At 48.0% G+C, this 12614-nt stretch overlaps 1 protein-coding gene across 2 annotated transcripts; it reads right to left on the bottom strand.

The window, feature by feature from the left end:
• Positions 1–230: 230 nt before the first annotated feature.
• On the bottom strand, positions 231–12314 carry LOC120390632 (cathepsin S-like). 2 transcript variants are annotated; one of them, XM_039513383.1, is made up of 8 exons: positions 12124–12314; positions 10981–11113; positions 8527–8649; positions 6797–6946; positions 6492–6716; positions 5474–5639; positions 2756–2858; positions 231–2514 (listed from the first exon to the last, which is right to left on the bottom strand). In XM_039513383.1, the coding sequence occupies exons 2-8, from the start codon at positions 11110–11112 to the stop codon at positions 2415–2417; spliced, it is 999 nt and encodes a 332-aa protein (XP_039369317.1). In that variant the 5' UTR covers position 11113; positions 12124–12314; the 3' UTR covers positions 231–2414. The 2 variants fall into 2 exon arrangements, with proteins under 2 accessions (XP_039369317.1, XP_039369316.1); XM_039513382.1 differs by having other exon boundaries at positions 232–2514; positions 10981–11121.
• Between the last annotated feature and the right edge of the window lie 300 nt (positions 12315–12614).

Consider the following 12614-nt stretch of genomic DNA (forward strand, 5'->3'; position numbering starts at 1 on the left):
CTCTGGAAGGCAAAGGAGAGAGGGAACTGGTGAGATGGAGCAGTAGAGGGGATCCCATGCTGGGGTAGTGGGAGCTGGGGCACCCCGTCTTTTCTGAGGCCTTAGGTGTGATGTGAGTAGGGTTGCCAGCTTGGTAATATTTAAAAGCCGGACACTCCAGCAGGAGTGACAGAACCTGCCCTGCCCCACCTATTTCCCTCAAAAGCCCCATCTCTTCCCCTAAGGCCCTGCCCATCCACTCCTCTTCCCCCCCTCCTGCTGTTACCCTTCCATCCCCCGCCTCTCGGGTCAGTAGGGACTCGCCTGTGGAGCCGGGCTGGGAGCTCCAGCCACCCAACGAAGGTAGGAGGCAGCCCCAGTGAGTAGAGGCTGGTGTGGGTGACGACCCAGCACATCCCCGCCTTCCTCGCCGGCAGTAACATTGAATGTCGTTGAATGTCCAGTCAGTAACGTTACATCCACAGTAACGTTGAATGTCCGGTCAGTAAATCTGACCGGACACTGTCTGGTCCCCTTTCAACTGGACTTTCCAGTCAAAAACTGGGCACCTGTTCACCCCAGCTGCACAGGGTGAATTTCACAAAAGTTCAGGTAACAGAGTCAGACACTGCCTAGCAACGGGGGCTGCCCAAGATCCATCAGTCACTCACCTGGCGCTCCCCCCAAACGCGGGGAAGCAGTGACACAAGACAGCCTCATCGAACCACCCAAGTACAACTGCAAATTCAGCCCAGGGAATAAATGCTTTGATGGTTGTTCCAAATCACAAAGATAAAGAAATAACTAGGGACAAGCTCCCCAAATGGTTACATTTTCACAAAGACGTGGTTTCTCACTCCTGTCCCACCAGTGATCGTTTTTCCACCTGGCCCTGCAACACACTGGGGGACCCCACATTTTTACCAGCTTCCCTTTGATTAACTAAAGCCCTGACCTTGTAACCTGATTAATTTAAGTGGACCCCTGTGCCCATATGGAGCCCTCTTGGGGCTTTGCAGAGATTCAGGGCTCCATCCTCATGAGTCAGATTTTGAAGCATCAGGGCCTGAGAGTTTGTTTCGTCTGTAATCAGGGTGGTTTTGAATTTCTGTCATCCGCTAAGTATCCCACACCTGGCTCTGCTGAACAGACTGAGCCTAAACCTCTCAGACAATTGAATATATATTTTTTCCTTTTGGAAGAGGATGTGTAATTTCTATTACATGCATTGTTTACAGATGAGATTAGATCTGGATCGTCACAGGAACCTCACTGCGGAATTGGAGAGATGAGAAGCATTTCATGTGCTGTAGGGATGTGTGACCTCACGCTGAAACTGTATCCTGCAAGGATTCAGTCAATAGGTGTCTGCAAATCCTATTCCAAAGTAGGGCAAAGTAGGTCAGATCCAGAAGCAGGGCTCCCCGCGGCCTGTGGAGTAGAGCAGGGCAGCAGATGTGATTCCCAGTGCTGAGCTGGCACTGGCAGCTGGGGGTGTGGATTCCAGGTTCACCCTTTCCCTGCATTCTTGCTCATTCAATTGCTCGTCCCATACCTGCAGCTAGATTTACTGCCTTTGGGCCTGACCCCCTGCTACTGGGCATCATCTACAGTCATGTAAACCTCGGCTGAAAACTGCTGCTATTCTGATTAAGCGAGATTATACACCTACTTTGCACAGGTGTAAATGGCTGTGCAGTGGAAGAGAGAATCAGTCCTTTCATCTCTGCTCCGTGTCCTTGGTCCAAGCGCTGCAGGTGGCAAAGGCTGACCTCACTCAGGCCACATTTTATAACAGCAGCAGCACTTTGTTCCATGGCTGGGCTTCTCCGTGGCTTCTGACTGCTGACATGCTAAGGTCTTCGCATAAGATACCAACCCAATTTTGTGTATGCTTGGAAAACACGTTACCCTCTGCAAGGAATGTCCATAGTTTGCTTGATCTCCCGGGTTGCTAATGATTGCTTTGTGACCTGTATTGTGGAAAATTGATATATGTGGCTAGAGATGTGTTGATCCATCTACTTCGCCTCTTCACTTCTGAAGTGGCTTTGGCAACTCTACTGCTCCACAAACGGCGTGGATTAGCGACACGGCCTTCACTCCAACACATTTTGAGACAGCGGCAGTGACAATACCTGGCACTGAAATAGCAGTTCACATGCACAAAGCAATGCGTAGACATTAATCAATTACAAACACCCCTGCGGGATAGGGAGAGTGAGCTAAAAGTGCCCAAATTCTGGACCAGGCCAATCACGATCATTCATCATTTCAGCTGCTTTTCTCAGGTCCGTCAGGTGGATCTGATGGGAGGATTTTGCCATTAGAGCATCTACATTGTTCTCAAACAGCGCAGTTAGATTACAGCAAGGCTAAGATTAGCAGTTTAACAGACCACGTCTCCAGAGCGCAGTCTGAAGCAGAGCGTCCCTCTATATTAGTGGATAAGAACCATAGCTGGCAATCCCACATTGGTTTCCTTTGTTCCTGGACATTCGAATGTACCCTTTGTCACCGAACTTTACACCCCAGCTGTTGCAAAGAGAAATAACACAGAATTAAACATTAAGAGAATAAAGCATCTTTCTTTATAGGCAGGGTTCCCCTCCCCCATTTTCTCACGTGTTTCAAGCTGTTTAACAAAGTGCATCCAATTCACACTAGTACAGACACATACATGCACAGCTCTACACAGCTTACTCATACCCCACGCATAACCCAGGAGCACGTTAGTCTATAGATAAATACGGCTCAGTGATGGATTTTCTTTTACCTGTTTTTCACAAGCCAAAAGTCCTTCCCATCCAGGGCGCCATAGCCAATAACTAGAACCGCATGATTCATGCCATCAGTGCAACGTGGATCATCGTAGACTCCTGGAAGGAAAGAATGCGCAATCACGTGGGAGGGAGAAAAGCCAGCAGGGACTTCTCTGTTCAGTAAAGCTGTTGTGAGCAACAGCACCCACATGGTACCAACATGCCTCTAACCTGGTCCCCTGTAATGGGGGTAAGAATAACAATCCCTCACTCTTTTTGTCAATAGGTCACAAAGCGGGTCCGTCTCATTATCTCCATTGTGCAGATGGGGACACTGAGGCACAGAGCAAGCAGTGACTTGCCCTGGGAATAGAACGCAACTCTCCTGAGCCCCAGTCCAGCGCACTGTCCACTGGGAAGTTTAGTTTCCGTGGCCTGTACGATCATTGGCTCTCCTACTGAGGCAGCCAACTTGGCTAGTGTGAGGTGGGCACCTGCCCCCAAGAACTGGACGCAGACCCTCTATAGGCCACCAAAGAGATGTCAGCTAGGAAAGGATGTCTGACCGGTACAGCTGAACTACCCCCAAGCAATGAAAGCCTCCATTATCCCATCCGTCCCTTCAGCTATTTCAGTATCCCAACTCCCATTAACACCGGGAAGGAATCTTCCTCCCACTACGGTCCCCTCACAATGTTCCCTTAAAAAATCCCCAAATCCAGCCAGGGGAGAATTCCCCCAGAACAGGAACCGAGTCAGACATCCACAACTGTCTTGGGAGCCCCCCTTCGGGAAGCTCTGGCGTAGGGACATTCCTGCCGGGGTTAGGGTCTACAGCAAGTCTGTGGGGCGCTGCTCCCAATGTAGCTTGACTTGGGCTGCCATATCTTATGCAACACCCGAGGCTGCCTAAATTATCCCACGAGCCGTCTCAACCGCAGAACTGGGCTGAAGGCCATTTTAGAGCTGACCTGAGCTGAGTCTGGTGCCGCATAAAATTGGCCCCACAATGTCTGACGGTGCCATGGGTGCTGGGGACGCTGCCGCACCCCCTGGCTTGAAGTGGTTCCCATCATATACAGGGTTTACAGTTTGGTTCAGTGGCTCTCAGCACCTGCACTGTACAAATTGTTCCAGCACCTGTGGATGGTGCCCGCTAGGGCGAAGGCAAATACAACCCACAAAACAAATTTTAAAAAGCACAGGTTAATGTAAGCCACGCCCACTCGGTGGGGTGTTCTGTCTCCCTCTAGTGGTGCCTGGGCCACAGAAAGGTCGACGAGCCTGCCACAGCCTTGTCTAAAAGAGGTTGGGCCTTTTAGCTCCAGCAAGAAAGGCTCATGGGTTAAGATCCAGGAGTCCCAATCCCCGCTGCCCACCCCAGCGCACTGGCATTACATTAACATGAGTGAAGGGTCCACACTGGGGTGCTATTTTATCGACACCCTGTAAGACACCAGCAGGAATTGAACCTGGGGTCATTAGCCCTTGAAGCACCTTTTGAGCTAAAGGAGCATCTCCGGTCATTTGTTGTTGTTATTAATCTGTTACAGTAGCACCTGCCAGCCCCAGACATAGACCAGACACCATGGTGCTAGGGGCTGTACAAATGCAGAACAAAAACATCGTCCCTGCCCCAAAGAGCTTCCAATCTAGGGTATGTCCACACTGCACACTCCTTATGGCAGCGTATAGACTATATACACTCCACACAGGTATAAACTGCAGTGTAGACGGCTTAGAGGAGTAAAGACACACCTGAACCCTTAGGGTATATACCCTACATGGCTCTCTCCATGCCCAAGCAGGCCTCCCCGGCTACACTGCTATTTTTAGCAGTGTCATATGCTGCTACCTCCCTGTTGCTGTGGCATTTTTCTGCCATAGGGAAAGTCTCCAGCAGCAGGAGGTAGTGGCAGGGCCGGCTCCAGGCACAAGCAAACGAAGCAGGTGCTTGGGGCGGTGAATGGAAAGGAGTGGCACGTCTGGATCTTCTGCGGCAATTCGGCAGCGGGTCCCTCTCGGAGCTAAGGACCCGCTGCTGAATTGCCGTCAAAGAATTAAGTCGATCGTGGCTTTATCTTCTTTATTTTTTTTTCCGCTTCGCCGCTTGGGGCGGCAAAAAAGCTGGAGCCGGCCCTGGGTAGTGGGGAAAAACTCTGACAGCTCCCACTGCCTTCAGTGCCAGAACCTTCCACTGCTGTGCATAGCCACACAGAACAGTGCGGACACAGGTTGCTTTTCGCTGCCGTGTGTAGCTACACCTACCCTGCATACTACCAGCAGTGATGTGCAGTATAGACATACCATACTATAGACATATAGACATTGTTTGTATAGAACAAAAGAGATTAGCTTCCAGCAGTACTAGGCTGTTATCCTCTAGCCAGCTGCCAGAGGGGGTCATGTAACACACATTGAACCAAGCGGTCACATGATGGAGCCACTCACAAAATGCAAAATGTGCTTTCACCCGCCTGGGGCTTCTGTTTTATAATTGCTGCAATTTATTGAGGGTCCAAAACATTCCAGGAAATAACAAGAAAACAAGCCAGGTCTCCATGGGAAGAGCACGATGTGCGCGTCTCCTCAGAAACATGCTGCAGAACAAATAGAAACTTCCTCCATATTCCCCTTTAAATTTAAAGAGACAGTCCACAGAAAGCAAAGGCATCACTGCTTCAAACGACGTACTGCACTGGGCAGGAGATGTTCTAGCTTAGAGAACGTACCTGACTTATACAGGAAAAACGAAGGCTGTGTAGCATCTATGATGACAGACACAGGTCCGATATTGGCGACGGCATCCTTCAGGGCTGCTTCATTGGCATACGGGAGCTCAACAAACTTGGAGCAGGTGGCGGCTTGCGTGGCAGGGTTATAATGACATGTTCCATTCTGGCAGATGAAGAAGGGACATTTTGGTCTCTGGCTTGAACATCTGACCCACTCACACCATTTTTATTTTGTCTCCCTTCTATCCCCCTCCATTGTCTGAATCCCTCTCATTTCTTAGACCACTGCTGCTCCCTTTGGGGCATTCCTTCTGCCTCTGGCCATCAAGATCAGAGCTGAGGGACTAATCGATTTTTCAGTTCAGTGACTTACCCGGAAAAATAAAATTTAAAAAATCTGTTTCAAATCGAAGTAGAATTTTTTCATTATTATTTCTTCACTGAAACAAAAAATAAATAAATAAAAAATTCATTCGGGTCAAATTAAACCTTTTGAATGTCATTTCAGAATGAGCTGTCAAAATGATTGACTCGGGCTTGGACCTTCCTGGGTCCGAGCCCTTGATTAGCACAATTTGTGTGTAGATAGAAGGGGGGTGAGGCTTGAGCCTGAGTTCAAACCCTGCACTTACACTGCAGTGTAGACATACCCAGTGTTTCCAAGCCCAGGCTTGAGCATCCACACTGCACTGTAAACCTGGGTTTACAGTTGCTGGATCCAGGTCTCACAGCTATGCTAACTGCACCATGCAGACTTTCTGACTTCAGTCTGCAGCTTCAGCTGCATCCACACTGCAAAATGACATGGTTTGAACCCAAGTCAGCAGGACTTGGACTCTGACCCACCCCTCTAGCAGTGTCACAGGACCTGGGGCCTGAGTGCTTGCTGACCTGAGTCAGGCTGATTTGTGTGTGGATGGAAGGGGAGCCTGGGCTCAAACCTGAGTCAGAACCTGGGCTTAGTGTGCAGTGTAGACAGACCCTCTCTGTGTCTGTTTGAAACTTGGATACCCACCTGAGCTGTGTATGGATAGGAAGCGTCTGAATCAATGCCGTGATTATCAATGATGTACTGGAAGGCGTTGGTCATATATCCGCCACTGCAGCCATAGTTCCCGTACGTAGTGGAACAGTCGACTAGATTCTGTGCGCTGAGAGACACCAGGTTTCCAGTTTTCAGTTTCACCTGGGCTTCTAGGGCACCGACAGCACTGAAAGCCCAGCAGGCGCCACAGGCCCCCTGAAAAAGCCAGAGAGATGCACTCAGCCACTGCTGTGATGGGCACCCATGTCAGGAGGGGAACAGATTGAGCCTCCCACCTGATATTTCACATCCGTAACACATCCTTTGTCCCTCCAGTCCACGGAGTCAGGCACTTTGCTGCCAGGGCGTGGCCTGTAGGTGGAATTCCGGTCAGGTCGGTGGGGAATTTTCACTCCAGTTAACAAAGCAGCCACTTCCTCGCTGGTCTAGTTAAAAGAACACACACACCCCTTCAGACTGACGTCCCCTTCGATGTACAGACTGGCCCCGAACACTGGGGACATTCAGATACAAACTCTGTGGCTCAGGTTCAACTCTTGTTCATTGATATAGTGTTTTCCTTGATGCAGTGAAAAATAGGAGCACGCCTGAATGCTGGGGATCGCTGGACTGACTCAATAGCCCATGCTGTAGCTTTGTTTGCCGGGAACTCTGGATTCTCTAATCCTCCTCCCACCGCACATTGCTGGGGATCATAGAACCCAGGACTAGCGCTGTCGGACAATTTGGAGGGACAGGGGGAGCGCTGAAAAATGCATATTTGGGTCGACTGAAATATTGTGTGAATTCACCTTGAATTTGCAAAATTATTTCAGCCGTGAAAAAAAAATTCAAAATTAGTCCAAATGTTTGGATTCAAAATGACTTTTCAGTTCAAATTTTACTGCCAGTTCATTTATTTATTTTTTTAAAAAAGATAAAACAATCTAGAAAACTAAACAAAATGTGTTTTCTGACCCTAAATTAATTGTTTTAATCTTTTTTTCATTTCACCATTGCCATTTCAGGTCCATCTGAAACTAACTTTTGATTGATTGATTGATTGATTGATTTTTCAGCCACCAAACCAAAAAAATCTTATTCACAAAGCTCTACCCAGGAGCATCAGCATTGCCGAGACTCTTGATTTTATTGAGAGTGTCACAATATCTGGTGTTTTCCTTAAAGCACCAATGTGGGGGCGAGGGGATCAGATTGCACAAGAATTTCAGCTTTTTTTTTTAAAAAAAAGTTTCCATCTCTCGTATAGCTGTGGAGAACTGCATGAAAACATCTCTCTTACAAGGGCAAAACCCAGAGGCAAATAAAAAGAGTCCCTAGACTTAGACTTTTTTTAAACAACAGGATTTTTAAGCCCCCCCATGATTTTAGCCGCCTGACTCCTAAATTCTGAATGCTTGGCATTGGCAGTAACAGGATCTGAGGCACAAGCCCCTGCAATTTCAGTTAAAGGAGCAACTTCTTTAACCAGCAAAGGCCTAGGAGACAGGTCGTGTGTTATTCCACATGTGACATTTCTCATGGGGGTAAGGGAGGGTGGCAGACACAGTAAGGTAGAGAAGCAGGAACCTGCCAAAATGGGATTCCCACACCTTTGGCCTCACATGCACTGTATGTGCAAGATCACTCTGCTTGGAGGATGCCATTTATACAGAAATACACTGCAAGGAGGGAGTCACACCAGCAGCGGGCTAGCAGGGAGTGGAGTACCTGCACTTAAAAAATCAGGAATACTCCCCTGATGGCAGATTTCCCACACACACCCCTGACCCAAGCAAGTAGAACAAATATTTGCACAGCTCTCAGGAGCAGTGGGCTGGTTGCTGCTGGAGGACTCATAGTGGTGCTGTGGTTTGTGGGCCTACCTCTGCATGGCTCATAGTGGCCGTGGAGCTTATTCTGCCCCTGATTCAGTTACATTCTATGGTCACGACACCCCCAGGGAAATACAGATAATTCCCAGATGCCCAGTCACTTGGTCTGTAGCGATATTTTTTTAACTTACCATGTCTGCCAGGTGGTTCATGCCCAGCTCATAGGAATGCAGCCCCAGAGAGTGCTCGAGGTTATGCAGCATAACGAGCTTGAGGTTCTTTTCCCAGGTCACGCGCCGTTCCCCTTCCTCTTTCTGGAACCAAAGCACAGCCGCCAGGTTACTATGCAGTAGCACAAAGGAAACCATCTGCAGTATAAATCAGTTATAGTTCCCCAGAGCTTTTTTAATCCTCAGGAACCCACAGTATTCTTGCCAGCAAGCTAAAGAAGTATGAGCTGGATGAATGGACTATAAGGTGATAGAAAGCTGGCTAGATCGTCGGGCTCAACGGGTAGTGATCAATGGCTCCAAATCTAGTTGTCAGCTGGTATCAAACGGAGTGCCCCCAGGGTCAGTCCTGGGGCCAGTTTTGTTCAATATCTTCAGTAATGATCTGGAGGATGGCGTGGACTGCACCCTCAGCAAGTTTGCAGATGACACTAAACTGGGAGGAGTGGTAGATACACTGGAAGGCAGGGATAGGATACAGAGGGACCTAGACAAATTAGAGGATTGGGCCAAAAGAAACCTGATGAGGTTCAACAAAGACAAGTGCAGAGTCCTGCACTTAGGACAGAAGAATCACATGCACTGCTACAGACTAGGGACAGACGAGGGACAGAGTGGCTGGGCAGCAGTTCTGCAGAAAAGGACCTATGGGTTACAGTGGACAAGAAGCTGGATCTGAGTCAACAGTGTGCCCTTGTTGCCAAGAAGGCTAACGGCATTTTGGGCTGAATAAGTAGGGGCATTGCCAGCACATCGAGGGACGTGATCATTCCCCTCTATTCGACATTGGTGAGGCCTCATCTGGAGTCCTGTGTCCAGTTTTGGGCCCCACACTACAAGAAGGATGTGGAAAAATTAGAAAGAGTCCAGTGGAGGGCAACAAAAATGATTAGGGGGCTGGAACACATGACTTATGAGGAGATGCTGAGGGACCTGGGATTGTTTAGTCTACAGAAGAGAAGAATAAGGGGGGATTTGATAGCTGCTTTCAACTACCTGAAAGGGGGTTCCAAAGAGGATGGATCTAGACTGTTTTCAGTGGTACCTGATGACAGAACAAGAAGTAATGGTCTCAAGTTGCAGTGGGGGAGGTCTAGGTTGGATATTAGGAAAAACTCCTTCACTCAGAGGGTGGTGAAGCACTGGAATGGGTTACCTAGGGACGTGGTGGAATCTCCTTCCTTAGAGGTTTTTAAGGTCAGGCTTGACAAAGCCCTGGCTGGGATGATTTAGTTGGGGATTGGTCCTGCTCTGAGCAGGGGTTGGACGAGATACCTCCTGAGGTCCCTTCCAATCCTGATATTCTATGATTCTAAGTGCTTTGCAAAAATGTTGCCCAGATCCTGCAACACTCACTCAAGCAAAACTTCCTAGGAAATCAAAGGGAGTCTTAACAAGTTAAGTGTGGCAAGATTGAGTCCTTCCCCAATCCCGAAATTCAGCCAGTTCCTGAGTGGTGTGCAGCAGCTTTTTAACAGCACACAGCAACACTACACAACAGGGTAGGAAAAGAAGAGAAGAATCACACTGTATCCAGTTAAATCACCAGGGGGAATTATAGGGAGGCAGAATGTAATTGCCACCAGGACAGTGATAATACTTTGTAATTTAGGAGGAAAGTACTGTAGGATTCTCTAATAACTCCAAGCAGACAGGGCCTTCAACTAAGCTGAAGTAAGGAGCTGCACATACAATTAGGATGCAAACCAATATCAATAATCAAACATTCACAATACAGCTTTGCAGCTGGGCAACTCACTGACTTTTTGGTTTGGCAGCCAAACCAAACAATGCATTAAAAATCAGTTGAAGATTTTTGGATTTCGGTCAAATGTTTTGTTCCAATTTGGGGCTTTTAAAACCTTTTTATTTAGTTATTGTTAATAGAACGGAGGGAAATGCCAACACAAAATGGTTTTCCAAAAGGAAAAGTCGAAACGGCTCATTTATTAAATGCTGAAATGAAACATTTTTTTCCCACCTTTCCATCTTATATTTTTCAATTTGACTGAAAAAATTTGCCAAAATCGAGACAACTTCCTCAATTGTTTCTGTCAACCTGAGTCTGCATTTTTCCACCAAAATAAATAAATAAATAAATAAAGTTTTGTGAACAATGTCACCTGGCTCTAATATATCTCAAACATAAAACACGCTTGAAGAAATCAGGTAACCCCCGGGATGGTTTAGGCAAGTTGGATGGTACATACAGGGCCCAATGTACATTAAAACTGAACACACTTCTGAAAGCAGAGAGAGCTTTGCAATCTCCAGGAGAAGAGCAGGAGGCAGCGGTCTCAGCGAGAGCTGGCATAGGGCTGGCATGCTAAGATCCCGAATACCTGCTGACCTGAGGGGAGATGGTGACAGAAATCCCCCTCCTCCACTTTAACCCCGCAGCTGCACAGAGCCCACCTTGTGGCTGTATTGCTTGCCATAGGTTTTCTTCCAGAGCTCCCAGTGGTTATCCAGCGTCGGGTCTGAGTGTAGATGTGCAGTAGCAGCAGCAGCAAGAGAGACCAAGACGATACAAACCAACAGCTTCATTCTGCTCAGCTAGGGGGAAAAAAAACCCAGCATGCTGGTGAAAGATAATATCTGCATGGTTAAGTCAAATGTCTCAATTTCCTCTACTCAGTGATGGTGCAAAAGATCCAGCACTGACTTGCTGAGATTTCTCCACTCTCTCTGCCATGAGCCAAGTGTCAAGAAGCAAACCCTGATCCTGCAGCAGCTCTCACACTGAGCCATCCGGCGGCTTGTACCCTGGGGGCGAGGGGGCAGGGGAAGGGGCTTCCTGGGACCCCACACGACAACAACAGACTTGAAAGGAAAACAGAGCTGGGTCAATGGATAATATCACCCGGCTACTTCTACGGCTCCTGAACTGGACCTTGGACCTGGACGTGGGCATCAGAGCCTGGGATAAGGTGATCCAGCGGGGAGGGAGGGATGGAGCTAGCGAAAGTCCGAGACATTCCCAGCTGGGGTGGGAATTGATGTAGCTTCACTGAGGTCAATGAGTTTGATCCCTAGGTGGTGTAAACTGATGCCGCTCCATTGTGATCACTGGAGCTGATTTACACCAGCTGAGAATCTGGTCCAGAGAGATTTAGGTGAAGAGGACTTGGATTTTCAAAGGAGCCCAAGTGATTTTCAAGGGAGTTAGGCATCCAAATCCCATTGACTCTCACCTAACTCCCCTAGGTTCCTCTGAACACTCCAGCGTAGATAGGAAAATTGAGGGGTGTATGGGGCTATAAAGACAGAGAGATAGAGAGAGACAGAGACAGTGTATGAGACTAGATAGATAGAGAGGGTGTATGGGCAGTGAGAGAGAGGGTGTTGAATAGATAGATAGAGGGGGTTATTTGGAGAGAGAGAGAGGTTTATATGGGGATAGAAAGACAAGACTGATACCCATGGGTGTCCCCATATGCAAACTCTCTACAAGCAAAATATAAAACACCATTTCTTGATTTTACTTCCTCAAACACATTGTTCCAAACACGACAGAGATTTAAAGTCCAAGGGGGAAAAAGAAAAAGCCAAACACACCTGATGGGAGTTCGCCTGGTGGAGATTTCTAGGCAGGAATCCTGAACTGATCAGCAGGCAGCAAGAATTCCCTCAAATTCTCCTCCCAAGGTTGGCTCCCAAGTGAACCCTAACACCCTTCCTGCTCTGACTGCATGCCGAGATGGAGTTTGGTTTACCCTGCCAGGCTCGTGACATGGGACTGTGAATGAGGAAATGGCCTCTGCTTTCACTTTTACTGTGACTGTATCAAAATAGGGATGTTCACTACGGCTGCAGGCTGATTTTCAGTCCCCAGCCCCGGACCACTAAAATCAGGTGTTTTTCTTCCCTTCCCAGACCCTACAGCACATGATTTGGAGAGTTAAAAAAATAAACTAGTACAACATTTTCAAAAGCTCACACCGGTGCAAACAGTTGCTGGGAACTCCCTTTTGGGGTTTAAGTGATCATCAGTATTATGGTAAAACCTAGAGATCCCAGCTGAGATAAGGGCCCTGTTGTGCAGAGTT

The sequence above is a fragment of the Mauremys reevesii genome, linkage group 24 (genome assembly GCF_016161935.1).
Source record: "Mauremys reevesii isolate NIE-2019 linkage group 24, ASM1616193v1, whole genome shotgun sequence".
Taxonomy (NCBI): Eukaryota; Metazoa; Chordata; order Testudines; family Geoemydidae; genus Mauremys; species Mauremys reevesii.